Source organism: Furipterus horrens, unplaced genomic scaffold (assembly GCF_987537825.1).
Source record: "Furipterus horrens unplaced genomic scaffold, mFurHor1.1.pri manual_scaffold_6, whole genome shotgun sequence".
NCBI classification, from domain to species: domain Eukaryota; kingdom Metazoa; phylum Chordata; class Mammalia; order Chiroptera; family Furipteridae; genus Furipterus; species Furipterus horrens.
The window spans coordinates 105,939,758-105,967,234 of record NW_028327176.1 but is presented as its reverse complement, the minus strand read 5'-3'; the positions used below and the strand labels follow the sequence as shown (position 1 = coordinate 105,967,234).

Genomic DNA, 27,477 nt, shown 5'->3' with positions numbered 1-27,477 from the left:
CCTACAGCAGGAAATAAAGGTCCTACTGTGGCAAAGGCCAGCCCTGGCTATGGTCCTGGACAGGGACTCAAAGAAACAACCTCTGATCTTGGAGCAGGCAGCTCAGCTGGTACAAGAGAAGATTAAATGCTCATACAGGCCTCCAGACCCGAGCTCCAAACCCTCACCAATGCCTGTAGACACACAAAGTAGGGGTTCGCAGACTGCAGACTTTGTAACTTTTATTTACCTACTTAGTTACCTAGGTTACCCTGGCTGGTTTGGCTCAGTGGATTGAGCGTCGGCCTGCGAGCTAAGTGTCGCTGGTTCGATCTTCCAGTCAGGGCACATCAGAGAAGGAAAACTCTGACTCCAAAAAACCTCCGCTGCCTTGCGGCATACCTCTTCAGGGGAAAGGCTAAGGGAGTAAACCCCGACAGAAAATCCGGAGCCGGAGTCCCTAAGGCGGTTTGACGTTGTAGTCAACACCGGCAACTCCTGCGGCGCACCTGAAACCAAGCTGTATTGACTCCGTCTTTCCCTTGGATCCTTCAGCTGCGAAGAGAGGGGGGGTCTGCTGCATGGGCAACAGCAGACCCTCCATATCACCCTGCCCAGGCTCTGTAGCTTCAGCTCCACTGGAGAGGACACTCCAGCGTCATCGCAAGATGTCGATTCAACACGGGAGGAGACAGATACCGTGTCACTCCCGAGTCGGACTGCACAACCATTCTCGGCGGTGCAGATAGACTCTTAAGAAGCTACACCATCGTCTCTCGAGACGGACGGCTGCCAATGACAGTTACCTAGGAAATTCACATTAATGAGATTTTTATATGCTAAAAAAAAAAAGAGGGGAAACAGTGAGATTTACCTGACCTGGAAACAGCCCAAGACCCATGTTCCTGTTGGTTAGAATAAACAGTGACTTTGTTCTGTTCTGTCATCTCTGCAGTTTTTTCACAACCTTAAAGAAAGCCCTGAACATTGCTCTCTCTTCTGTACTGCCCACTGCACCCTTCACACACACAACCCCAAATACACACCTTCATGCCACTAAGCCAGAGCAAGGCTCTGCCAGTAGTGAAAAGGGCCAATTCCCCCTCAGCTTGTCTAAAAGATTTGAGAGAAAAAGTAAAACACCTGCAGGACCCCTCACAGAACTCTACCATGTGCAGAAGGGAAGGTTGTAAATGAGGAGAGCGTGAAAAAGAAGACAGGTACCCCAAGGACAGAACACTTTTTTGTGTCCTCACACTGACTTCGGCAAAAGCTTAGCTTCTTTTATCAACATGCTAGAAGGTATAAATGCACACAGATGTAGGTCATCCTTTCTAGATATGAAGGTTTGAAAAGAGTGGACATGGGAACTGGTGAAAGTGGCGACTGGCAATGCCGACTTTCTATAGAGCATCCCATCCCATTAGTTAATAACGCAACTGGGAACTTTTAAGCTCTATGTGATCTCTCCTCCCAAACAATTAAAGCCAATACTTCTCCTTCTCAAGTATTTCTGGACTCCTGCTTATTTTCCTTCCTCACGCCAATTTCCAAATAGCTATTTTGCTTCTTCAGATTGTATAATTCCAGTAAGCATTTTACAAAGTCACAGCTTCCTTGCAAAGCCAGCCACCCTTTATAACTGAGATAATTGCTAAGGCAAGAAAAAGCAGTTTGAGTTATGTATACCTTAGATAAGTATGATACGGAATAGCCTTAGAAGCAATTCTGGCCTTAGACACCTGCTCCAAATATACACTCCAGTGTAAGGGAAACTGCTTATCAACTGAGTCTGTGCTGAGGAAGGGAGCATGGCTTGCCACCCCTGTCCCGGGAGAGCCAATCTTCAGGGTGTCCAGCAATCTACGACTTACGGCTTATGATTGGCTTAAAATGATGATGTGTTTGACACATTCCTCACTGAGAAATGTGTCAAACAGGTGCCAAAGCAGGCACAGAAGCCAAAATGTACAGGAGAAAGACCACAACAAACTGGATCTGGAGAGGCCTGTTCCAAGACAGAAGAAGTCAGCACTGGGAGAACAGAGCACCCACCAGCAGAAACAGACACACTATAACACAGAGGCCACTAAACCCCTAAGGCGATGTCAGATGCCAGCTCAATGCCAACGCTTTTGAATGTCAGCTTCGTGCCCACTCTTACTATCAAGCCCCTTGACCTGAGCAGATGAGGGTCTTCTGCAACCAAATAAGCCTCTGTAAAACATGCCCCCAAAGCAAATATTTTTTTCAAATTTTCCACTAGTTCCAGGTAGGAAATAATTCTCACGAAAAATAAAAGTAAATCCTATGTCAAAAAACACATGGCTTAGCCTAAAGACAGTTTCCAATTTATGGGATGTTACAGATGACAGCAATTTAAAACCTGTTACAAGTGAGGTGTACAATCCTTTTTGTTTCATCCTGTTTTCAATCAACTACTGATTATCATCGCTGCCTTATAACAATGACCACCCAAAAATACTGTATCTGGGCCTTGAAGTTTCTGTGGAAGGCATGAGATGGAAAGATCCAGAGCCAGAGTTCACTGAGAAGAAATGTAGAGAATTTTATAGGAAAACACCAAACAAAGCAGGTATGTGACATGAGAGAAAGGCAAGGATGATCATTCTTATAAATAATTCCAGAGGAAATTATTCCAGAGCCCTTGCAAGAACTGAATCCCATCATTTAAGACAGGGCCATGGGGATCTGCCACTTTAACTTAAAGTAATTAATCACATTGCAATAACAAGCAGGGTTACAACCCACTCGGGGAGTGCTCTGAGGACAATGAAACACAAGGTTAAACCAGGGAACTCATTTATAAGTGAAAGATTAAACAGTACACAAATGCCCTATTAGAACGTTCAATAAAAACAAAGCAACATCATAGTGAAATCTGGAAATCAAAAGAAACTTACAAATATACTACAAACTCCAGGGGGCAGGCCCACCAGTGACCTACTTAGAAATAAATTAAACTGACAGAAGATGCCTGAACAGCAAGCAGGTTTGTTCGCTGCAGGAAGATAGATTCTCACAGGAGCACGCAGGCACCTCAGCCACAGGGGTAGACGCCAGCCATGGCCCTGGCAGGTTCCACTCACCTCATCAGTCCCTAAGTACTAGACAAATGACCACACTGCCAGCCCTCAATGTCACATTCGGTAAAATAAGGGAGCTAGATGACGTAATTTCTCAGACAATGCTCGAACTCTATGAGTCAGCCTGAACCCACTCTGAGAAAAATTATCATTTAAAAACTGTGTTATGAAAAGTTTTTGGTAAATACCTGTAAGTTGACTAAACTATTCGATAATGGCATTAATTTCACCCCAAAATTTATACATAGCTTTCCCATAACCATCAGGAAAAGTACCTCTAGTAACATTTATCCAGTTTTATTTATTAAAAATCTCCCCGGCATTAGAAGAGACAAATGGACAATTCAAGTAGAATCTTTTTCTTACCATTTCGAGACACATCCAGTTCTACCAGCTGCATGAAGTTTGCTATTTCTGGAGGGAGCCGCTGAATTTCATTATCACTAAGTCCAAGCTTTCGTAATTTGACTAGCTGGAAAAATTGCTGTAAGACAAAATAGTTTCACAAAGGTCTCACATATATTTGCAACATAAACTTTTTGTCTAATATGAAATTTAAAACAATACGTCTTTTAAAAATTAACAGGAATTGCACCAGTATCAATTTCCTGACCTTGATATTGTACTATAGTCATATGAAGATGTCACCAGTGGGATAAACTGGGTACAAAGGTGGTCTCTGTTCTATTTTTGCAACTCCCTTATTAATCTATAATTATCTCAAAATCTAAAAATTTTTTAAATGAGTAACTCAATGCAAATAAGTACTCCTTTAAGCTATCTAGTAGGTGATCACATTTTCTACTTAAGAAAACTGCTGTTATTGGGTTGGCCAAAAAGTTTGTTTGATTTTTTTCTATAAGATGGCTCTAGTAGTACTTAGTTGTCTTTAACTTCACACAAAACAATTTTGTTAGATTGTATTGTGACAGCTGTAATATCAGCATGCATTAAAAAAAAATTGGTGAACTTGTGTGCTGCCATTTTAATACCGAAGATGGAAGAAAATATACATTTTCAACATATTTATGCTATATTATTTCAAGAAAGGTAAAAACACAATTGAAACACAAAAAAAGAGTTGTGCAGCAATATGGAGAAGGTGCTGCGACTGATTAAATGTGTCAAAAGTGGTTTGCTAAGTTTTCTGCTAGAGATTTATCACTGGACGATGCCCCACAGTTGGGTAGACCAGTTGAAGTTGATAGTGATCAAATCAAGACATTAACTGAGAACGATCAATGTTATACCATGCGGGAGAGAGCCAACATACTCAAAATATCCAAATCAATAGTTATTGATGAAAATGAAAATTGTGTCTTTTACACAAAAAAACCATAAGGACTTTTTGGCCAAACCAATAAATCTGCAATGTTGCCCTGGCTGGTGTGGCTCAGTTGGTTGGAGCACTGTCCCATACAACAAAAGGTTGCTGGTTCAATTCCTGATCAGGGCACATGCCTAGTGGCAGGTTCAATCCCCAGTCTCCCACATCAATATCTCTCTCACTCTCTCTCCCTTGCCCTCTCTCTCGAATGAGAGTTTAAAAAATCTGCAATATTAAATAAACATATGCAAAAATTAGAATAAAATCTTTTTAAAACATTTTTAAAAGGAATTACTGTGTATCACAAAATATACAAATGTCCCACAAATATGTCATGGAGAAAAAATTATTTAGACCAATCTGAAAAAGAGCCCACATTAATATTTCCATTAACCATGGCAGACTGAGCACATTCCTTTTTCCCTCCATGCTCTTTAAAAAGTGTACAAAAATGACACTAAAATAATTTCATACAGACATAAAAATATGGAATAAACTCATAAATACAAATAAAAGAGGGGAGAAGAATGTAAACTAGATAATGCAAAAAAATCCTTGAAGCTAGAAAACAAATGAACAAATGCTAACTAACAAAAAATAAAACAAAGCTGAAATTTTAGCCTGTGGAATAGACAATAAGAATTTAGGTCCATGTACCTCTGAAGGAAAAGAAACTGGTTGAAAAAATACATACATAAAGAATAGTTAGGTCCCTGTATTTTTCCTCTACCCCTCATATCAAGCCAGGAAATTTCCCTTCTGGAAGAGGTGACTCTAAGCACAGCTCAGGGCAGGCGTGAGGCACCCTACCAAAAACAGGGAGACTGAGTCAAAGCCTACTCAATGAAACCCACCCGCCTTTCACCACAGCCAGGCTCCCAGACATGAGGACAGATCAATAGATGCAGATTATACTATAGAGATGCCCCACTTTGTAAGCCCCACCCATGTACACAGAGTTTCCAGTCATCTTTTTTTTCCCTTCAAGTGGCTGCATCTCTCATTTAAAAATAACCACATTTCTCCAGACACTTGAGGAAGGTGCCTAACATGCAAAAAAGAAAAGTGTGCAAGCACACACAACTCAGAAGAAACAAATATGATGCAGGGAGCAGAAAAAACGTCATCAACTAAAAATATAATTAGTACCCTCAGAGAAATAACAGACGAAGCAAATAATGCCATAAAAACAAGTAGAAATAGACTCTTAGAAATTAAAAATTATTGTAGCATCAATAAAAGATTCCAATAAAAGAAGTGAAAATTAAAGTTAAAAAGACAATGAAATGAAGAAATAAAAGAGGAAAAAATAAAGGAAAATCAGAGGATCAGTCTACAAGGTACTATCCTCTAACAGGTATCCAAAGATAGAAAGCACAAGGGACTGCAGAACATGCATTTCCAGTTTGAAAGAGCCCACTACATGACCAATAAAATGAATGAAAATAGGTACCGAGGACTATCGTAGAGTTTCAGAACTCCAGAAAGAAGATTCTCCATTTCCAGAGATCAGGGGATGGGAGATGGGGAATCATAGCAAAGAACTGGGAATCAGAATGGCAACCCTAAAAGTGAGAAGACAATGGAGCAAAGCCTTCAAAATTCAAAAAAATTCCTAACCTAGAACTGCATACTCAGCTAAACGACCAAACAAATGTGATGACAGAATAAAAGACATTTTCAGATATTCCTGGTCTCTAAAAATATATATTCCTTATACCTTTTCTCAGGAGTCCACCAAAATGTGGAAGTAAATTTAAAGGAGTAAGATCTGAGACCCGGAAATCAGACAATCAACAAAACAAATAGAGACACAAAAGAAATACCCAGGATAAAACAGCAAAGGGAATTCCAAGGTGTCAGCCAAGCAAGCAGGCCCTAATAGCTAGCAGTCTACCGTGGAGAAAATGTGGAGGCTCCTGGAAGAAAGTTTTTAATATAAACAAACAAACAAACATCTGATGAATTATCTGATGTGTTTGGAAGTATGAGATGATTTGTTTGGTGACTTATTAGAAACAGGAATAGAGAAAAGAAAGCAAGGAAAAAGAAAGGAGTTACTAATTTCCAGAAAAAATACAAAGTATAAGAAGATATACTCCTAATATAAGATTTGGTTGTGAATAATACTCACAGTCATTTTATTTTACTATCTATATGTTGGCAAAACCAAAATTTATCTTATGTCAATATTGAAAGAATGGAAAGGAAACTCTTAAGTGCTAAAGTCTCATCTTCAATAGAAGGGAATCAACAGTAAACTTAAAAGTGAAAATAAGTAATCAAACCGTAAAAGCAAGCCATTTAGCAAGTGAAGGCAAATAAATATCAGTAGAAACAGTTGGGAGATGAAGGTTCTCAAAGCCCGAAACTGGAGTGGAAAAGGGGAAGGCTGCTTTTCTTCATTGTCACAGTACATGGCTTATTGGGTTTTTAAAAACTATTTGCATCTATTACTTTGTTAAAAGAGAAACTGAATTTACACAGTAAAAAGTCTCTACTAATAGGGTATTTGAATGATAATTTTGAAGGATGCTAATATTCATGTTATTTTTTATTTCATTTAATTTATTTGGTAAAAGGAATTGTGCATATTTCCGTGATCAAAAAGAAAACACCAACTTTTATGGGAGTTTTTTTTTTTTTTTTGGTTTTTTTTACTGTTTTATTTAATTTTCTAATTTTTAAATTACAGTTTGCATTCAATATTATTTTTTATTAGTTTCAGGTGTACAGCCTAGTGGTGAGACCATCATATACTTTACAAAGTGTTCCCCACCTGACACCATATATAGCTATTACAATATTACCGACAATATTCCCTCTGCTGTACTTTACATCCCCATGACTATTTTGTACTACCAATCTGTCTCAATCCCTTCACCTTTTCCACCCAGTCCTCCAACCTCTCCCCCCTCTGGCAACCATCAGTCTGTTAAAGGCACCATATTTTGGAAAGCAATTGGGCAAGCCATAAAATATAATTTTTCAAGTCCACTGATACAATGTAACTTTGGAACACTGTCCTAATATAACTGAAAATAAGAATAACAAGCTACAATGCATGATATGTCTTAATATTATGAGTAAAAAATGGAAAACATGCATGTCAAATAAGGGAAATGACCAGCATGTTAATAAATAACTTGATATTAAGCAAGCAATAAAAGAAGTTACTATAAAGGCCACAGTACTTGAAAAAGATCTACAATGCAAATATAATTTTAAAAGGAAACAAAATTGCAGGTACACTATGTAAAAAAGTATGTGTGCTTATTGACAAGAAGAAAACAGGAAAAACGGCTGTGCTAGGTGATAAGGAAAACGCATAAACAACTTAAATTTTTACTTAAAAAGATATTTTAAAATAAAATGACCTATGAATCTCTGAAAATGAATGCTACCAATTAGCTGGATATTATAATTAAGGTGCTCACAAAAGGACTAATCCTTTGGATTTCGTTAATCATACAGTTGAAAGATTTAATTTCTTAAGGAAAGGAATTGAAATGTCTTTATGCAACTTGTACTAAAGCATTAGCTGACACAAAAACCATTCAAAAGAGCCCGTATTTGAATAATTAAGCTCATGCCAATTGTTCAAAGAGTCTGATAGTTTCATAATGCCTCAATGTGTTTACTCAAGCATGAAAAGCTCACTTTGTTTTCCAGGAAAGACATAATAGCAACAGCACAAAAACCATCACCAATTCCATACATCCAGGGACCATTCAAAAATAATACAACAAACCAAGTCAATAAGGTACTTACCTCTACAGTGAATAATAAATTAGTTTTAGGTCTGTGGAAATGACAGTCTACAAATCCCTACATCCAATAGAAATCAGAACAGCAAGCAAATTTAATACTTTGTTCTGCATGTTAAAAACACCCTTAAATAGAGCTTGTCACAAATACTACTTTATTCTACTTGGAAGTAAATGCCAAATGGAAAAACAACCCTATCTGCAGGATCCCCATATGAAAATAGTAATTCCTCAGCCCTTCCCTCATTATCCTGATGAGATCTTAATTTGGTATCCAAATGCTTTAAACTATTTTCTTATAGGACTAACACAATGGCACTAACACTTTATTAAATCTTCAAGTTTTCAACTATCTCAGAGAGGGAAACACACACACACACACACACAGCAAACTATAAACCCTTCTGCCTTCTCTTTGAGACTAGCCAGGGCACATGAAGAACAATTCATGTAGCTCTCTTGGCAAGGCGCCTCAGCACCGAGTAATCATGTGATGGAACACACAGACACCATTCTTCAACTATACCACATTTGATTATAGCACACTTGCCCCAGTAGAGCACATTTTGTACAATTATATGCAAAGAAACAGAAATTGCCTTGGCTTGTTAGACTACCTCACATTCTTCTTACAGCCACATTGTTTGTAACAGATAGAGTCTTTAATTTGGCTGAACAAAATGTTTCTCTTTCCCAATCTCCATTTTTAACAAGATTCTCTTTCCTCTTTTGATACAGTGTTAATATCTCCCTTCTTCTTAGAAAGAGACATGAGGAAATCTGTCCTACCAGAGCTGTTTACCTTTTTATTGTTATAAGGCCAAGGATTAGTCAATTGTACCCTCAATTGCCTAAATGTCTCCTCCATAATGTTGAGAAAACATAAACCAATGTGGTAGATTCACCTAGAGGACAGTAGTGTAAAAACCATGTTAGTAAAACTTCTGAAAACTGTTTGACTCCAAGCTTATAAATGACACCAAATTTACTTGCAGATTTCCTTTCTGGAAATAGTCCAACTTTTAAACTAAATGTTGAGACCTTTCCACCCTACAGAACTCTCATTACAGTCCTATTCCTGCCCCGACTGACTTCAACTGCAGTTTTGGGTAATGCCCTTGGTAAAGATATAATCAACCAATGATTCTACTCTGGAGGTAAGATTAACACTTTTTACAGTATTTATCATTTGGCAATGTTCTTTTCAATAAGACTTATAAAAAGTGACTGTGACTTCATTACCCAGCAATCCTATGTATACACTTTTTGTTTAACCCCTCATATATGTTATTCCACAATACACACAAGAATGTGCTTGACAGAACTATTCATAATAGCCCAAAGCTGTAAATAACCCAAATTCTCATCAACAGTAGATCTGATAGAAGAATATTCTTAACAATGAAATTCTAAACAGCAATGAAAATGAAAGCTTACTGATATTTATAATATGCAGGAATTTTATAAATAATATTCAGCAAATGAAGACAGACACAAAAGAAATGCATTATTCCACTTACATAAAGTTGAAAAAATCACCAAAACTAAACAATTTTTCTTAAAGATACCCACAGAGGTGGCCAAAACTATAAAGAGAAGCAAAGAAGTGATTACTATAAAATCAGATTAGTGATGATATAAAATCTAGTGTGAGAGAGAGAACTGTGATCATCAAAGGCATGCAATGGGCCTTTGGAGTCCTGGCAATGTTCAATTACTTAACCTGAGCAGTAGTTACACGTGTTCATTTAACAATTTGCTATAAGCTATATATTTACACCTTTATGCACTTTTCTACGTATTTGTTTTGCCACATAAGAAAAGTTTTTTTAAACTACTTTCTAATCAGGAAGGAATGCCAGACAATTTGCACGAGAAGTCAAATTCTTTAATTCAGCTATTTTCAACCTGAGTGCCACAGCAGGCATCCTGGTGTGCCGCAAGAGTTTTAAAAGCATACCTGACTATTTAGTCAGAGCACTGACCTCTTTTCCCTTAGACTGTCAAATTAAAAAATGACAACAGGCAACACAACAATAGTCATCTGGTATAAATAAGTCAAAATTATACCTGCAGGAAATTTATTTTTTGGTGTGCCACAGAATTTTAGTAAATAGTTTATGTCCTCCATGAGATGAAAAAGGCTGAAAATCACTGCTTTAACCCATCAGAATTCATTACAATGAAAACACTGGCATTATACAATATCTGGAGAAGGAGGAGAAGTAAAGTGACCACAGTAACTAAAACAATAATATGAATAATAATAATGCTATTGCCGTTATGATATTGTCATTATGCTGACATAGCCATCAACGGTTATTGAGGGATTTTCTGTGCTTGGCAGTGAACTAAAGACTTTATATGGATGGCATTCTTTAATTATCTCAACACTGCCACAATGCTGAAACCTACATGTATTGGGTTGGCCAAAAAGTTCATTTACTTTTTTTCCGTAAAATAAAAGACACCTTTCTCATTTTCACCAGTGACTTTATTGATTTGGTTTTTTTTGAGTATGGTGGCTATCTTCTCCTTTTGGTTTCTAAACATCTTCCAACGCATAAGACAACTCAATAGCAAACAATTATTTGGCCAAAATGTCAACAGTACCAAGAAGCTTTGCGTTTCAGTTGCATTTTTATTTTTCTTGGAATAATAAAGGATATGCCAAAAATGTTGCATATTTTCTTCCATCTTCAATATTAAAATGACTGCACAAAAATTCACCAATTTTGATAAGTTTTTTTTAAGGCACGCTGATGACAGCTATCACAATACAATCTAACAAAATTGTTTTGAATGAAGTTAAAGACAACTAAGCACTACTAGAGCCACTGTACGAAAAAAAGTAAATGAACTTTTTAGCCAACCCCGTATCAGTTAGCTTTTGATGCATAACAAACTATCCCAAACTGAATAACTCAAAAAGATAAACATAAAGATATTTTATTTCTCATATTTCTATGGACTGGCTGGGCAATTCCTCTGCTGCCGTTACCTGAGCTCACTCACACAACTACAGACGGAGGGACAGAAGAGCTGAAAGGTTCATCCTGGTCTTATGGTCTGGCAATTAGTACCAGCTGTCGGGGGACGCGCCTCTGTCCTCTACAAGGGCTCTTGTCCACTCCCTTATAATAACGGAGTAGCTTCCCTAGATGCTGTCCACAGAGTATTCAAAGGTGCAAAGGAAGAGGCTGCAAGGATTATTAGTGCCTAGGCCTAGACATCTGCATAATGTCATTTGTCCCAGTCAGGGAAGCAGCAGGAGAAATCACACTAAAAGAAGCATGGGATTGGAAAAATTCGGCAGGCTGTTTACCACAAAATGAGACAGAGTATCCTAGGAAATTTTATAGTTGATCACAGAATAATTACTTTTCTAAAGAAAATTTAACAGAAAATATAATAATACATTAAATAAACTTTGGCTAAGATATAATTTTTGATACATGAGAAGGTTACAGATAGAGAGAAAAGCCCAAGAAATATTCACAGACTAGTAGACTAATCAGTTGGTCACCAGAGAGAATTCAAGTATTTCACATCAGAATCTGAATTTGAAATGTTTTAGCAAACACTCAAAAATAAAAAGTACTGATGAAATAAGTGTTACTAAGACATTTTTTAGTGTGTTTTGGTAAAGAGGTGTGGAATGGGAATGTCCCTGAGTGAATCACTTGACTTCTCTGCTCCTCTCTTTTCCTGTGTAAAGAAAAAAAAATAAACATTAAATGAGCAATGAGCTCTTTTTACTTCTAAAAACTATAGGATTGCATTTCAAAATACCTTCAATATACGATTACGAAAAAAGAAAATCCTATTAGTACATAATATATTAAGTATGGGGTTAAAAAATGCTCAAAATTACAGAAAGGAGATTAGTGGTTGCCTAGGAAATGGGGGATGACTGCTAATGGGTATGGGGTTTCTTTTGGGGTGATGAAAATGTTCTAAAATTGACTGGTAATAGCTGCACAACTCCTCTGATATACTAAAAAAAACTGAATTATGCACTTAGAATGGGTGAACTGTATGGTATGTAAATTATATCTCAAAGATGTCAAATCATGTATAGAATTGGTAGGCATCTAATGAAAAGGAAACCCTTTTGGTAATAAAAGACTAAGCTAGGAATACTGAATACTTTAATTTAATTGAATCCCTACGCGTACCAGTGAGGTAAAGTTTCCTTTCTCCAATTAACAGATGAAAAAAACCCTGAGATTCAGCAACATTTAGGGACTACCCCGATACTGGTTTAAGTTAATAACATTCTTGAAGAAAAATTCCAAAAGTACAACCACGTGGGAGGATCACAGAGTAACACGTTTTCGGGTAACTATCAGGCAAACAAAATACATTAGTGAAACTATCTTCTAATAAGAGAAATAAAAACAAAGTCATGGGGAAGGGGGGACTTAGGCTAAAAAAGAGTAACTGCTAAAATTGTGCTAATGCTGTATTCCACCTTGACTAGTGAGTTGAGAGGGAAAAGAGAACTACTGAGACCTGCATGCAAGGGCACATACGCAGTGTTGCTGCCAGTTTCACCCAGGCAGAGAGCAGACGTGAAAGGACAGAAATCAACACATATACGGGAATGAATCAACTTCTAGTGATTTTCAACCCATATACCGCAAGAATTTTTCAAACACGCAATATCTGACTATTTAGTCAGGGGCAATGACCTTCTTTTCCCTTAGATTGTCATAAAAAAAAAAAAAAGTTAGAATAGCCAACACAGCAAGAGCCATCAGGTGTGGATGTATCAAAATTATACCCTTTTTTTTTTTTTTTGTCAGACAGGCAAAAAAATTTTTTTGGTGTGCCAGAGAACTTTATTAATTAGTTTATGTGTGCCACGCAATGAAAAAGGTTGAAAATCACTGTTCTAGAGGATCATGGGCATGGACACCTACCTCCAGATAAAGCCTTAAGCAAAGGAAAAACTGAAACAGACACAGAAAGCTGAAGACAAAAATTTGACGTAAATTTATAATATAATCTAGCAAAAAGGCATATAAAGAAGAAAAAATAAAAGCCTTGGTCTAGTTTTGGAGGTGAAAGAGCAGCTATCACCCAGCAGCAGGGCAATCCTGATGAAATTCAAAAGAGACTAATTACACTCTCCATTCACATGACAATCCAAATTTTTATTTCCAGATAGACACAGAATGAAATTCAAGAGTTACAAATAATTAAGAATCTGAAACATTGATTTACAAAATAGAAAGCTTATATCCGCACACTGCTGCATGGGCCAGGTAACATAACATGTGAAATGAGGTAAAAGGCTCAATCCCTCCATAAAACTAACCACTTCTTCTAAAATCTGGAGCAGGAAGAAATACATTTCCTTGACTACTTATTTGCCCATAAAACATAAAAAATAAAAAAAGAACGAAAGAAAAAAGAAAGAGATCACAAGAATAAGTCTCCTGTTCTAAAATATGACTTTTTAATCTGTCCATAATTCAGCAGGACAGGTACCCTTTCCTTATGCAACAAAGAAGAGGGTACTCTTTTCCTTACATGGCCCTTAAAAGTCACAGAGGAAGTCAAATTTCAGAGAAGCAAATTAGTTCCCACTGAGATTAGAACATATACTTGAGCATTTAAAATAAAGATATTTACAATTTACTTTGCTTGAAATATTTCCTTTCCAATTTTTCTGTCTTCTGGCCTCCACTAATAAAAAATTTTATCCTCCCTCATTGGCTAATATATTTTCACATTTTTGAGGTACTTTTATATATTATCAAGCTGTTATCATTAATAAACCCTAACAAAAATATTAATGCCCCAAGAATACCACCAGCTCCCCAAATTAAAATACCTCAGGGGTGAATCACTTTGAAAATCATAAAACCAGAAATTATTTATTTATTGTGTCATGATCAGAAGAGTGGATAAGGCTGGTAGTGGTATTTACAATGGTTTAGAGAAAAGAAGCTTTTATTAAAAATAAGATGGATCAAAACAGCATTACTTGACTGAGTACCTGAATGTGGGGACAAGCCGTGGACAGGGCAAAAATAGGCTGAGGACACAGGTGGAGAACTACAAGACTTAGATTGAGCAGGATTTGCTTAGCACAAGGAAGGGTCAAATACATATGACAAAGTGAAAAGAAGGATACCAACCTGAAACACGAACAAAAAAATACAAGGGTTTAAACACAGGATGGTAAATTCAAACAATAAACTAGTATATGGCCATTAAAAATCATGTTTCTGGAGACTATTTAATAATATGATACATACATGTGCCCTAGGGTTATGAAAAAAAATAAAATTGCATATACGCTATAATCCCTATTTTTGCTTTTAGAAATGTAATTAGAATTTTAGGGGGAAAAACTCCTTTTAAAAAGGCAAATCTGGTGAGATAAAAAGAACTTAAGCCTAATGATAGAAGATTATTTCATTGTGTTTTTGTACCACAGAAAAACAGACTTTATTTATCTCATTAAAGACATGTTTTTCCTTCAAACTTGAACCAACTGTATCTTCAAGCAAAACTTGAAGGTTGGAGGGGTAACCAGTTTACACACAAAAAGAAAAAGTTCTTCCAACAAGAAATCAAACAGATACTCATTTCAAGTTCATTAAAGTGGTCTTATATTTTGACACAGAATTTTCAATAAGATTAAATTTCTCATACATTGTACTCAGGAAAGCATTACATATAGAATAAAATTTTGTTTAGTGGGCATTTTATCTTGGATTCAATACAATTTACCCAAGCTAATAGCAGTAACAAGCATTATATATATAGTATTCCTCCTATATGCAGGGTTTTAAAGTGGAGGAAAACAATGTTCAAACAAGATGCAGTCTTTACTTTCAAGGGATGTCCAAGGGCTGACAACACAAGACAGGTGGATCAGAAGTTAAAATATGAGGGAGAAAGTGAATCACAATAAATGATGCACAAAGATGCTATGAAAGGATAGTAACTGTCTTCTGTCATAACTACATCTGTTATAGTCCTTCAGGGGAAAAGAGAAGTCAATTAGCAGTTTCATGGTCTGTCATGCCACACCAATAAGATTCCTCTCAGACATCAAATACATTATTCAGAGAAACTGTGTTAGGGAGACTGCTTCTCAATTTTCATAGGAAATACAACATTTGGATCAACACTTAAGTTCTTCTGAAGTAACAGGCTCAGCTAAAAAAAAAAAAAAAGGAACTGGGCAACAGTTGGATAAACAGAATACCTTGGGCTGCCTATTAGTTGATGTTTTGCATATCCTAAAGTAATAAATTAATGCCCTTAGCCAAAGTTTGATCTTTCTGGATAGCAAGCAAGAAGTGGAGGCACTCAGTCACTGACACAGTACTTACAAAATTATTCTGAGTTACCAGATTACAATCATTCAAGAGTGGCCCATCATTTTCTAAGGCAACGTTTAATGACACTTTTAGTGCATACTAATCATAAATAAAGAGGAAAGCAAAGGACTTATCTCTTTTCTGAGTAATGCTAAAAATCACTGAACTGTTTGTTGGAAACCATTTATCAAGAGACTTTGAAGGGCAGGAGAGGAATCTGATTAATATGACATATTTCAGCCAAGACTCTATCTCTAACAAACTGCTGCATGGATTAAGCTCTGCAGTCATAGTCAAGATGCTACTATATTTGTTTTGGAGAATCTCTTTCAAGAAATAGCCAAAGTACTATTCCAAAAGAGGAGGGAGTGTATGGACAAGCAGTAAAATAGAGCAAACACTGACAAAACAAATATTCCAAGCATCAGATGCATACCTCCTGAGGTCCCACAAGACTCCAAACAATTTAAATATGTAACTTGGTCTTTCCCTAGACTAAGAAGTCACTGTTAGGACATAACCAGATTCGAGGCATTTAAAATATAATGATCACTGTAGAGTTTAAGAGTGGAGAAGGGCTTAACTTACCCCCACATTTTCTAATATATTCTAAATACACATGAGCCACAATATATATTTTCATATGTCTACAAACACAATTTAAGATTAAAATTATGCAATTGAATAACTTTAGGAGAAGTGTATCTTTCCACCCAGACAGGCTTGTGTTCCAAGTGTTTACAGCTCCTGTAAGAGTGGCCTTGCATCTTCAAAATAAATCTCTCATATTTAAATTTCTCACACATACTAAATTCACACTGTGTCCTACTGGCTGACCAAAACAGTTAAGTGAAAAGCAAGATGGAAAAAACTGAGGAGAATCCCTAGCAACTCACAAACAGTTCTACAAAAACAAAACAGAGCTCATGCTGATCACCACATTTTAGCTCTAAAAACTGAACAAATATTAAATTCTAATATTAATCCAGATGAAGAACCACAAACACAGGGCCTAATTTTCAAAACTTTCTGAATTGCCCTACTGTTTAAGGAAAGAGAAGCCATTAGTGCCCCAGAGAAAAAGCTCAACTTCCATGGTCTGCAGTTACGTCTGATTAAATGCTCAAGTCTAACAAGTCTGCTTTCTTTATTAAGAGGACAGGCAAAGGACTGTCAGAGCCACTTCTTGTAGCTGCTCTTTTTGACATTCTTTAAATTTTATTTCTCCTATTTACCAACAACCAGTTAAGAAGCCAAACTGACATTCCTAGCATTCATTTAATATACAAATGTACAGCAATGCCGGATGGTGGCCACACCATAAGCTGCTCCACTCACTAACCACAGCATCTAAGGACATGACTCTTTCATTGCAACTAAGCTCTTCAAAGAAGTTCTGGTCGTGTGCTCATGTTGCTGACCAGCTAATTTCTTGGGATAAAGACAAAATACTAAGTACTTATTCAGTGTATCACCTCAAGAGTTCTCAGTTCAAAATCTCTTTGTGACATGTGATCAAAAAGAACATTCAAGAAAAAGGAAATGTTGGAATCCTATGAGATACGATGAGGTCTGTCCAGAAAGTATCCAGTCATGTAATAAGAAAAAGAGAGACATTTATTGAGGAAGACACAAGATACAAGAAACACTGTTCATAGGACAATGATGCCTCAATTCTCTTCAAAGGAGGCACCTTGGGACCGCACACAGATCCTTGTTGATTGCAGCCCATACACACTCAACACTCTCAGGTGTTCTGCTTGTGGCAGGCCTTCCAGAACATGGATCACTTTCAACAGGTTCTCAACCATCTTGAAGCATTTGTGCCACACTTTTATTTGCACTGCACTCATTGCATCATCCTCGAAAGCCTCCTGAATCATCTGAATAATTTCTGCAGAGGAATGTTCAAGCTTAACACAAAATTTGATGTGATTTGTTGCTCTACTTGCTCAGTCATTTTGAATGTGACAGCCACACCGCTCACTCAGCGGTGTCTACCACCCCCACTGACTAGTACAGTGAAGTCATCACTGTTCACAGGTGCACATTCCAGTCCACTCTCCTTGGCTGGCAGGTACATCAATGTCACACGAACTGTTCTCATTATATTAACAACGGCTGGACTTTTTCTAGACAGACCTCGTACTCCCAAACATGAATCTCCAAGTAAAGAATGAGAGCCATTTCTTCAAATTCTGGACTTCTAGGAAACAAGCAACAGCTCCTAACTATCAAGACAAAATGGCATGAAGAATTTCCAGGGCAATTTTCTGAGGTAGCTCTGTGGTCCTGAGCGCTTCTGTGCTACTATTTCCCTGGCCTCCTACTCTCAGCTGGGAGTCCAGCTTTTCACCCAGGTGTCTAAAATTCATTCATCCATGTCATGGCTCACTATAAGATATTATCACCAATGGGGGCTGACCCTGACTTGGTACCACTACCAACTTTTCTCTCAGGAAAACACCTTAAACAGCCTGGTATTCCTGGCTGATGACTCATCAAAGGCTTTTCTTAAGAAAGAATAGTTTGTATGCATGGGTGAAAGCAATTTAAAATTAAAATGCTACATTACCAGAGTAGACTTTGAAAATCTAATTTGGAAAGCTTTCCAACACTTTACTTTTTATAAAAGCAGTTCTAAAGTAATAAGAACTGTTTCTAATGTAAGAGGTATTAGGCTAGGGACTCTGCATTTATTATCTCATTTAATCTTAAAAACAACCCTGAGCCAGGCAGCTACTCTAATTTCACAAATAATGAAACTGAAGCACAAAGAGGTTCCACTCTGGGCCCAGTTTATACAGATGTGTCACGCCAGGAGTCAGACTTGTGTCCAGAATCCCTACTTGTCTATATAAACGGCAAGGCAAAGAAGCATTGTGGAGTCCAAAGTCTGTAATCCGAGCTCTCCAATTTACTGACTAGCTATGTGACCTCATGCAAGTTAACATCTCTGTGCCTGAGTTTCTTCATTTGTAAAAGAGGGGTAATAATAGCACCTATCCCTCAGAGAATAGCAGCTATAATTACATGAGTGAAAAGGGGTAAAAAATTTAGAACAATACCTGACGTGTATAAAAAATGCTTAATAAATGTTAGCTAAAATTATTACTATGATGTCACTACATAATACACACTCCTATATATCCAAGCTTACTAAAACTCTTCAAGTGTAAAATACAGATCCAGTTATAACACCTTGCTGCCCTTGAAATATACTGTTTTGATAGAGCTAAATATTAAAAAAGAAATGTTAAGTCTCCTTTCATTTTCAAAAGCAAAGAGGGACAACAAACAATCAAACAAAAAAAAAAAAGTCAGACACATAAATAAACAAAGTTCTGGGACCAAATGCTTAACAAGCTTCAAGAAGAGACCTAGAGACTAATTAGCAAGTCCAGTGACCCACAATATACCAAGTACTCAAGTTACTATCATGACATAAGTAAATTTTTTAAATGGGTATTTCATAAACCAAATCCAGACAGTGAAAAAGAAGTCCAGACTTAAGGTGTAGGCCTGATCTGGGCACAAAAAGAAATGGGGTGAGAGGGGAGATAGCTGTGCACATGAGAAGATGGAGACCATTCTGGGGACCAGCCCCGCCACTGATGGCCTGCCTGGCTCAGACCACAGGGTGCTGCCTTGTGGCAGGATCCTCTAGTCCTGGCCCTGCAAATAACAAGCAGCAAAGCCTTGAGTGCTCAAGATGACAAACAGACTCAAGTAGACCTCTGGGCACCTTCCAGTGCCAACAGCCCGAGATTCTAATTATAAAAAAGGAAAGCAAGTGAGACAAATTACCCATGTTTCTTTTTCTTGGCCTTTGAACTGAAAGCCTCCAACTCTCCAATGGGTTATGTTCCAAACATTCATTTATAGGTTAGAGCTGCAAACTCAGAATGGATTTCCACATGCATAGAAACATTACGTGTTATGATTAAATGTTCAAGTAAGCCTACTAAAATCTACTCTTCCCCTAGCGGTATAAATGTGTCTTCTCAAAGCTTTCTGATGGCTGACCTCTAGTTATGGAACAAAGTGCATACTCCTTAGCCTCATATTCAGCGGTCTCCTAACCTCAGCATATTCTAATAACATCAACATTTTTGTAGGTGCTTCCTCATATCTCATGCCATCAACACAACTGTCCAGTGAGCAATACATCATTAAGAACTGAACTTGAGAAAGGTAACACAGCATGTAAAGCATCAGAGCGACACCTTAAACCCAGCCTCTCTGGCTTCAAGTCCCAGGTCCTGTCTAACCTCTGCCCCATAACCACCCCAATGGCCTTTCTAACTTCAGTTTCCACACCAACAGGTCCACAACCCCATGCCCTAGCCCCAGTGAATCACCTGCCATGAACCGTGCCTTTATTGTCCCCAACACCTTTCTCCAGCTATCAACATCTTACTCATCCTCAAATGCTACAACCTCTCAGAAACCTTTTACCCAATCACCTGGGTAAAATTATAACCACTTCTCTGTTCCTTCACTAGATTAGTAAATCCCCTGTGGCAATAAAACACATTACATATACACACCAGCATGTCCCTCTGAACACCTAACACAGTTCTGCTACACAACAGACATTCAATGTGCAGTTGTCCATGGAAGTAGCAAGACACTATTTTGACTATTTTTTTATTAAAATGTTTATTAGAATATGAGTTCTAAGTTTCAATTCAAGATATTTAGAGCACATCTATGCTTTGTAAGCAACCCCATATCCACCCCCACAACCCCTAGTGAGGAAAATGGGGGCAGGAAGCAGCATTTATGTCAGAACACAGAGAATCAAACCCATTAAACCTTAAGAATTACTGAGGCAAAAAAAAAAAAAAAATGAACTATTTAAAAAAAAAGAAGACGACGAATTACTGGGGCAATTGTTAGGGATGTGGATTCCTAGGCTTCCACCTCAGACCTATCAATATATAATCTCCAGGGGGAAAGGCTTGGGAATCTCATGGCTTAACAAGTGCTCCCAGCTCATTCTTTTGCTCAAGCAAGTTTTGGGTTTGATCACTGGGTCTCAATCCTGACTGCATATTAGAATCAGCAAGGGGTTACATAGCCCCCAAGGGGGTGAAGACTGATGGAGGGATGTTTTAAAAGTCTTAGCTATTATGACGGTTTGTGGTCCACAGTACATCTGTGGTATTACACTTCCATGACAGAAGGTACAATTAGGAAAAATATGCCTAAAGAGGCTAGGGCTGCGCATGAGGGTGATTAATGCAAGGTTGAGGAGCACTGTGTTAAAAGTGGTAAACAAAGTGAGTAACTTGATATTTGCATAAAAGATTCCCCCTCACCACAAATGCTTGTCCTACAGGTGCTGTGAATTGATTAAAGATTTGCTAACTGTGGAACAGGTACAAACATGATATGGGCACCTTCAGAACAATGCATGTTATTAAACACAAGCTTTTAATACTCGCTAATAGCGACTGTTGGGGGTTCTTCATTCTTCTTTTGCCATAGTGTGGTGGGATATCCCTTCTTATTTCAAGCTGCTTAAAGGACAGAAAAGACTCCTGTATCCTTAACGTAAATGCAAATGAGGCTCTAGTTTGGCAGAAGAGTGGCCTCTATAGGATCAAAGTTAAAAACCCAGATGCATTTCACAAGTAAGCCTCTCCCAAAGCACCCAGACTGGCCAGCTGTGGGGATCAGGATGTATAATCCAGAGAAACAAAGATCATGCCTGATCAAGCGCTGTGGAGGTAGACTGTTGGCGGCAGCAGGTGGCAGCTCCAGAGTCTCTGAGACAGGATGCCCATGATCTAGAGTGCTCTTCTGACACTGATGGAGAGAGTGGTCATCACAAGTGAGCAGGAGAGGAAAGGCAACTATGATCATGCCCTTCCTCTGCTTGCAAAATCCTTCAGGACACTCACTCAGCCAGTAAGGTATTCAAATGGGTAGAAGCCAGCAATAAGCAGAGAAGGAAAGAGAGAAAACACAGCTATAGATGAGGAATGCAATAAAAGCACATACCACACATAACAGGACAGAAAATATAATCAAAAGGATATTAAAAATCATAATTTTGAGCTGGAGAATAGCTTAAAGATTATCTTGTCTACAGCCCTAAAAGCTGGCCCACCTCCTGTCACCACTTAACCCTGTAAACCAGTTCTCAGTCTGCTGCACAGGCATCAGTCCTGGAACTCATCCTCAGAGAGTTTGATCCAGCAGGCCTGCAGGGGGCTGATGCATGCGGGCTGATCAAGTTCCCCAGGTGACTCTGATGGGCAGCCAGGTCTGAGGGACACAGCTGTAGATCTGGTTTTGGAACTATGGTAACCAACTGGTTAGAGCAGAGCACTCACAAGAGAACCCAGCTCTCTTCCCCATCATATGAAGGTCTTCCAGCTCCTCACTAACTGCCGCTCTCCATTTCTGAACCTGACACAGTACAACTGCCAAAGCTACTAGTCAAAAAACTCTTTTTTCTGAAGCCACTAACAACTTTGGAGTGTGCTACCCTGTTTCTACATCTCCAGGAAAAGAAAGCACACCTATAACATTTATCACACTTCCTAATTTCCACACAAATGATTTTCTGCCAATTCCTAGTGTTAATTTACAGAACAATGGCAGTAGAGAGAACTCATTAAACAGCAGATGGAGAGCTAACAACGCAGCATCCTCAGACTAAAAAGACTGGCTATCCAAATTAGCAGATTTCTACAAGGCAGCCAAATTTTAGAACCACTTTTTAAAGATTTCTTCCTCTACAAAGACCCACAAAACTCCACATCCAAAAAGTATATTCCTCCCCCACTACCTAGTCAAGATTTGGAACCAGCTGCCATCATGAAGTGTACTGAAGAACCACTCAAAGCAAATGTCTAAGAAAAATGTCATGCTCTTCCCTATGAATGGCTGCCCAATAAGAATGAGTACTGCATGGGATACTGGGACACGCTAGGTACAGAGTAACCAGAACAGCAAGGCTGGTGATGACATTTGGTCATATCCCATGAAGAAATGAAAGAGCTGGATATGCAGAATGTCAAATGGCCTATGAATTTCTAAAGACCTATCACAAGGTAAAATAACTAGACTTGCTCAGTACAGCCCAATACCAGGAAACTAATGACAGAAAAACATCCCTCTAACTACTAAACTAAAATGTAACAGTGTCTCCTGGGAATATAGTGAATTCTCTGTTCAAGCACAGGCCATATTACTACTTAGCATGGTTTTATGAAGGTAACTGGTGAATCAGATGGATGGTTGATCTAGGAAGTGCCTTTCTTTTTTTGAGAGAGAGAGGAAGGGAGGGAGAAAAAGAGGGAGAGAAACATCAATGTAAGAAAGATAGATCAGTTGGTTGCCTCTCATACATGCCCCAACCAGGGACTGAACCCACAACCCAGACTTGTGTCCTCACCAGGAATCAAACAGGTGACCTTTCACTTTGCAGAACACCCAATCAACTGAGCCACACCTGTCAGGGCAAAAGTGCCCTCTTGACCCTGAGATTCCGTAAGCTCATTTTCCCTGCATTCTCCTCCTCCCACTCAAAATGCACCAAGGTTCTTAGAAAACACCTTGTGATAAGCACTTTGGCCTATAATTAACCAGCACCAAGTACAGTATTTGAAAGATGCAGCAAAGCAATCTACAGTTTATGTGGGTTCAGCGGATGGCATCCCAGAAGTCAGAACATGATGTCACATCCCCTGGTGACTTAGAAGAAAAATAAAGGAAGCACTGACCAAGTCAGGTAGCAGAAACAGAGCACTACTTTTCACGGATACTAGAAGGAAGGAGAAGAGTTTGCCAAGACAGTATCACCAACTTGGCTTCTTCATGAGGACACACGCTGCAATGTAGTAAGTTCTTTATGAAAGGACTCATGCCCTCCCCTCATGAGTTACAAACCACTTCTAAATATGGAATTTTAATTGATTCCTATCAATATTTTCCATGCTAACAGAGGTCTGTTGCTCTATTTTTAATTTAAAAAACAAGCACCCATAGATGAGTATGAGCAGGAATGGCACATTGGGAGTAAAGTCCTGTGAGGCACCAAACCAAGAGTATCCTCACCACAACTTTAACTCTGGCATGATCACAGTGAAGGTCAGAGAAAATGGAGAATTCAGAAAGCTGTGAACTTTGAACTTGGGAGATACATCCTAGCATTCTATCTGTTTTTGCATATTTGCGATGAATGAGCTGAAAGAGCCATAGGGATGCCTCATCCAACAGGGTTTGCTCACTCTAGCACATGGGAGGCTCACACCTTAACTGTGCTCAGCCTTCCCCACCCATGGGAACAGGCTCACAACTCCCAAGAGCAGACACGGGGTAAATGTCTGCAAGAGAAGGAAGTCACAGAAAATGAATTCTTTGTGCAGCCATTCAGTCTTCCATCACATTATAAAGAAGCATATTCCACCAGGACCTAGAATGGACAAATGGAATGAGAAAGCATTTAGTTATAGTCAATGAGATTTCGATACTTTGCCAGTGACAGATGAGGTGGCCATTTGTCTTGATAATCCTGAGTGAACCACAGTAGCAATGTGAACCACCCACTCACTGTCCACAGGCCTAGAGGACCTGGCCAAGCGCCGGGCAGCCACACAAGCACTGGGTACTTGCCCTCCCTGGCAGCCTCTAGGAAGACACGTTCTCTTCACTCACAGTCACTTACTTACAAGGATAATGGAAACGCCAACAACGTTCCTGGCTCTCAAAATGTCAACACTATCTTCCTGGGTTAGGCTACAGCAAGCCGGATGGAACAAGCCTCATCTTATTTCTCCTTGACCTCTTTCATTCCAAAGGTATTTACTTCACTCCTGTGCACTTTCTATGGCTTTTTGTGGGCCTTTATTTTAGTGTTGCCCATCTGTTTAAACACTCAAGAGGCAAGTTTAAACTGCATTCCTTGGTCTCTCTCTGGCATGCGAGCTTTGCTATTGCTGTATCTTCCCCAACTCCTCTGCAATTTTCCTCCCTCGATTGCTATGTTCTTCTTGTCAAGGATCTGTACTCCTTCCTAGCCACCTGACACTTTCAAGTAAATGAGCTGTTCTTACAGAACCTAGAAATATCCAGCTGGGGTAAGAACAAAGAGAAACCGGTCTCAATTCATGACAAGTGCAGTAATCATATTTTCTCTAACAGGTTTAATTTCAAAACAGTCATTGGCAAAGCCTAAATATGTGACTGGCCTCATTCAAAAAAGTAGAAAAAGAGAACAATCTCACAACATTAAAAAAAAGAAAATTAAAGTGTAGCATTAGAAAGCAAAGTATTAACCTTAATGTCTTTCCAAAGTCAGTCTCACAATGCAGCACTGATAACGGGTCAACACAGCCCCTGAAAAAATGCCCCTTTTGCAGCCCTCGTTTGGACAGTGCAGGAATCTGCAGAGAATTTGTAAAAGGCTCTCAAGGCACAATAACCTGGGCAAAAGTAGACAGGATGTACTTAAAAACAAAAAGCAAGTGATTACTTCTGAGATAATATTCAGGACCATCAATATTCTCAGAGGAAATGAGGACATAAAATGAAGACGCACCCCCATCATAACTCATATCCCCTCCAATGACATACAGCAGGGGCTCTCAGTGATGGGCAGTATGGAGCCCCAGAACACCGTTAGGCACAGAGGGCACAGTACTGAACACCCAGGATACGTGGAGGAAGCCATCAAAAATGTTTTCATTTCTTTTAAGAAAAGAAGAAAATAAATATAATTATGAAGCTAGCCTGGATTATGTTTGTCTATCACCATCATAAAATATAATTAGTAATATTTTTATGAAGAAAGGGGCCTATGGAGGTAAAGTGCCTATACTAGGGCCCAGGAGAGTCATATTTGTCTCTGTCCATTGAGAAAAAACAGGTGCCCGCAAGACAAATTGTTCAGGGTCCAAGGCAGATACATGCAAACCCACAGGGCATTCAAATGATACACAGCATTAACACAAATGATTTTCTGCAGTCCAAGTTGAACAGTGAACTCTGCATATTACAACAGGCACGTAATAAAGAAAAAAATAAATCTTGCTTTCAACTGTTCAAAGAAAGCTTGGTGCAGGTGACAGATTCTTAAATGTTCTCTTAAATGATAAATAGAAAATGAGCTCAGGTACCTGGAAAAAGTTTAGTCAACAGATCCTTAAGGACAGTGGTCCCCAATCCCCAGGTCATGGACTGATACTGGTCCCTGAATGTTAGGAATGGTGCCACACAGCAAGAGGTGAACTTGAATGAAATGCACTTCTATCACCCAGAACCCAGCCCCTTCCATGCTGGTCCATGGGAAAACTGTCTTCCATGAAACCTATCCCTTGTGCCAAAGAGGTTGGGGACCGTTGCTTAAGGAGATCCTATGTGGCTGCCACTGTGGGACACAAATGAGTAGTAGCCCATACGGCCCCTATAATAACAGTGTTGACATTCGAGTGTATTCCCTTGTTCTTTTCTATTCTGGTCATAAGTACTGCACTTAAAAAGAATTTTTTTTTACCATATGCTCTCACCTAATATAGGAACCTCAAGGAAAAAACAAACAAAGAGCAACACAGAACCAGAAGCATGGAAACAGGAAACAGACTGACAGTGACCAGAGGGGTAGGGTGAAGGGGGAGAAGAGGGGAAAGAAAGGGGAAGGTCTAGTCAAGGAACCCATGGACATGGACAACAGGGTGGGGACTGACTGTGAGAGAGGGGAGGGTGGGCGGAGCAGGGAGAGCAATCGGGGAAAGATGGGACAACTGTAATAGAACAACAATGAAAAAAATGGGAAAAAAATTTTTCCAAGCTATGATTTCACTACATGTACACTTCTATGTGTTGCCTTTTTCGTATAATATTACTATTACATCATGAATAATTTCCTATGTCCTTAAACAGAGCATCTAGAATTCAACATGGTACATGATATGAATTTCTGGACAAAATGGAGAGAGATGGACTGAAGGATAAAAGCAGAAGATTCAAAACTGGTTGAGCAATCAGAGTAAATTCAAAGAATGCTGGCAAGTAGGCTCCTTAACTACCTGTTGGAATGATGATGGGGGTATGATGCAGGGCTTCACAATGTTCAATACTTTAACTAACGATAGTAACTGATATTCATCATCGGTGTGCCTACTATATGCAAAGCTCAGTACTAGATACTTTATCTGCATACAGGGTGGGGCAAAAGTAAGTTTACAGTTGTCCATATGGTAAACAATACAATAATTAATAATAACACAAGAATAAATTGTGTTTATTCTTGTGTTATTCACAACTGTAAACCTACTTTTGCCGCACTCTGTTTATTCACCTTATCCTTATAACAATCCTGTGTGAGCTTTTTACATTTTCTACCGAAAAAAAATATATATATATATGAAAATTCAGAGGTTAAGCAATTTCCTGAAGGTCAAAGACAACAAACAGCAGAACAGGAGTCTAAATTCAGTCTCTAGCTCCTACCTTCTTCCCATTGATGACACATTTATTTCATTTTCAGGGTTCCTGAAACTAATGAGTATTTTGTATGAAAATCTAGTGGGGAAAAAAGATCTTATTACAGACAGCTACAGTGGAGCTAACGTGCTAATCTAGTGAGATTAAATATAGCCCTGAGAAATGTGAAGTCTTGAATTTGGATCCAAAAAAACTAAAATTCTGTACAGAATAATGGAGACTTGGCACAAAGGCACAAAGACTTGGGGATGGATTTAACTATAAAGTTTAATGTGAGTCCAAGAGTTATGGTCCCCAAACTAGACACATTATCTATAAGCTCAACATGAATCCCAAAGTTATATGTTTGTTTATATGCTCGAAGACTGCATTCATAAAAGTATTATGCCCAGAATGAGGAGGGAGGTGAATGTCCTCTGCCTTGGCTGGTAATTTCATTTGGGATAATTGCATTTTAAAAAGGACTTCGGCAAAATGTAACATCTCTCTAGAAG

The 27,477-nt window shown here is 38.5% G+C and overlaps 1 protein-coding gene across 1 annotated transcript in view; it reads right to left on the bottom strand.

Moving 5' to 3' along the window:
- The window catches only part of LRRC1 (leucine rich repeat containing 1), a 130,222-nt gene that overhangs the window by 76,985 nt on the left and 25,760 nt on the right, over nt 1-27,477 (bottom strand). Inside the window, exon 2 of the mRNA XM_090280483.1 lies at nt 3,453-3,570. Within this exon, the coding sequence (XP_090136609.1) occupies nt 3,453-3,570 (118 nt within the window). The remainder of the gene's footprint in view (nt 1-3,452; nt 3,571-27,477) is intronic.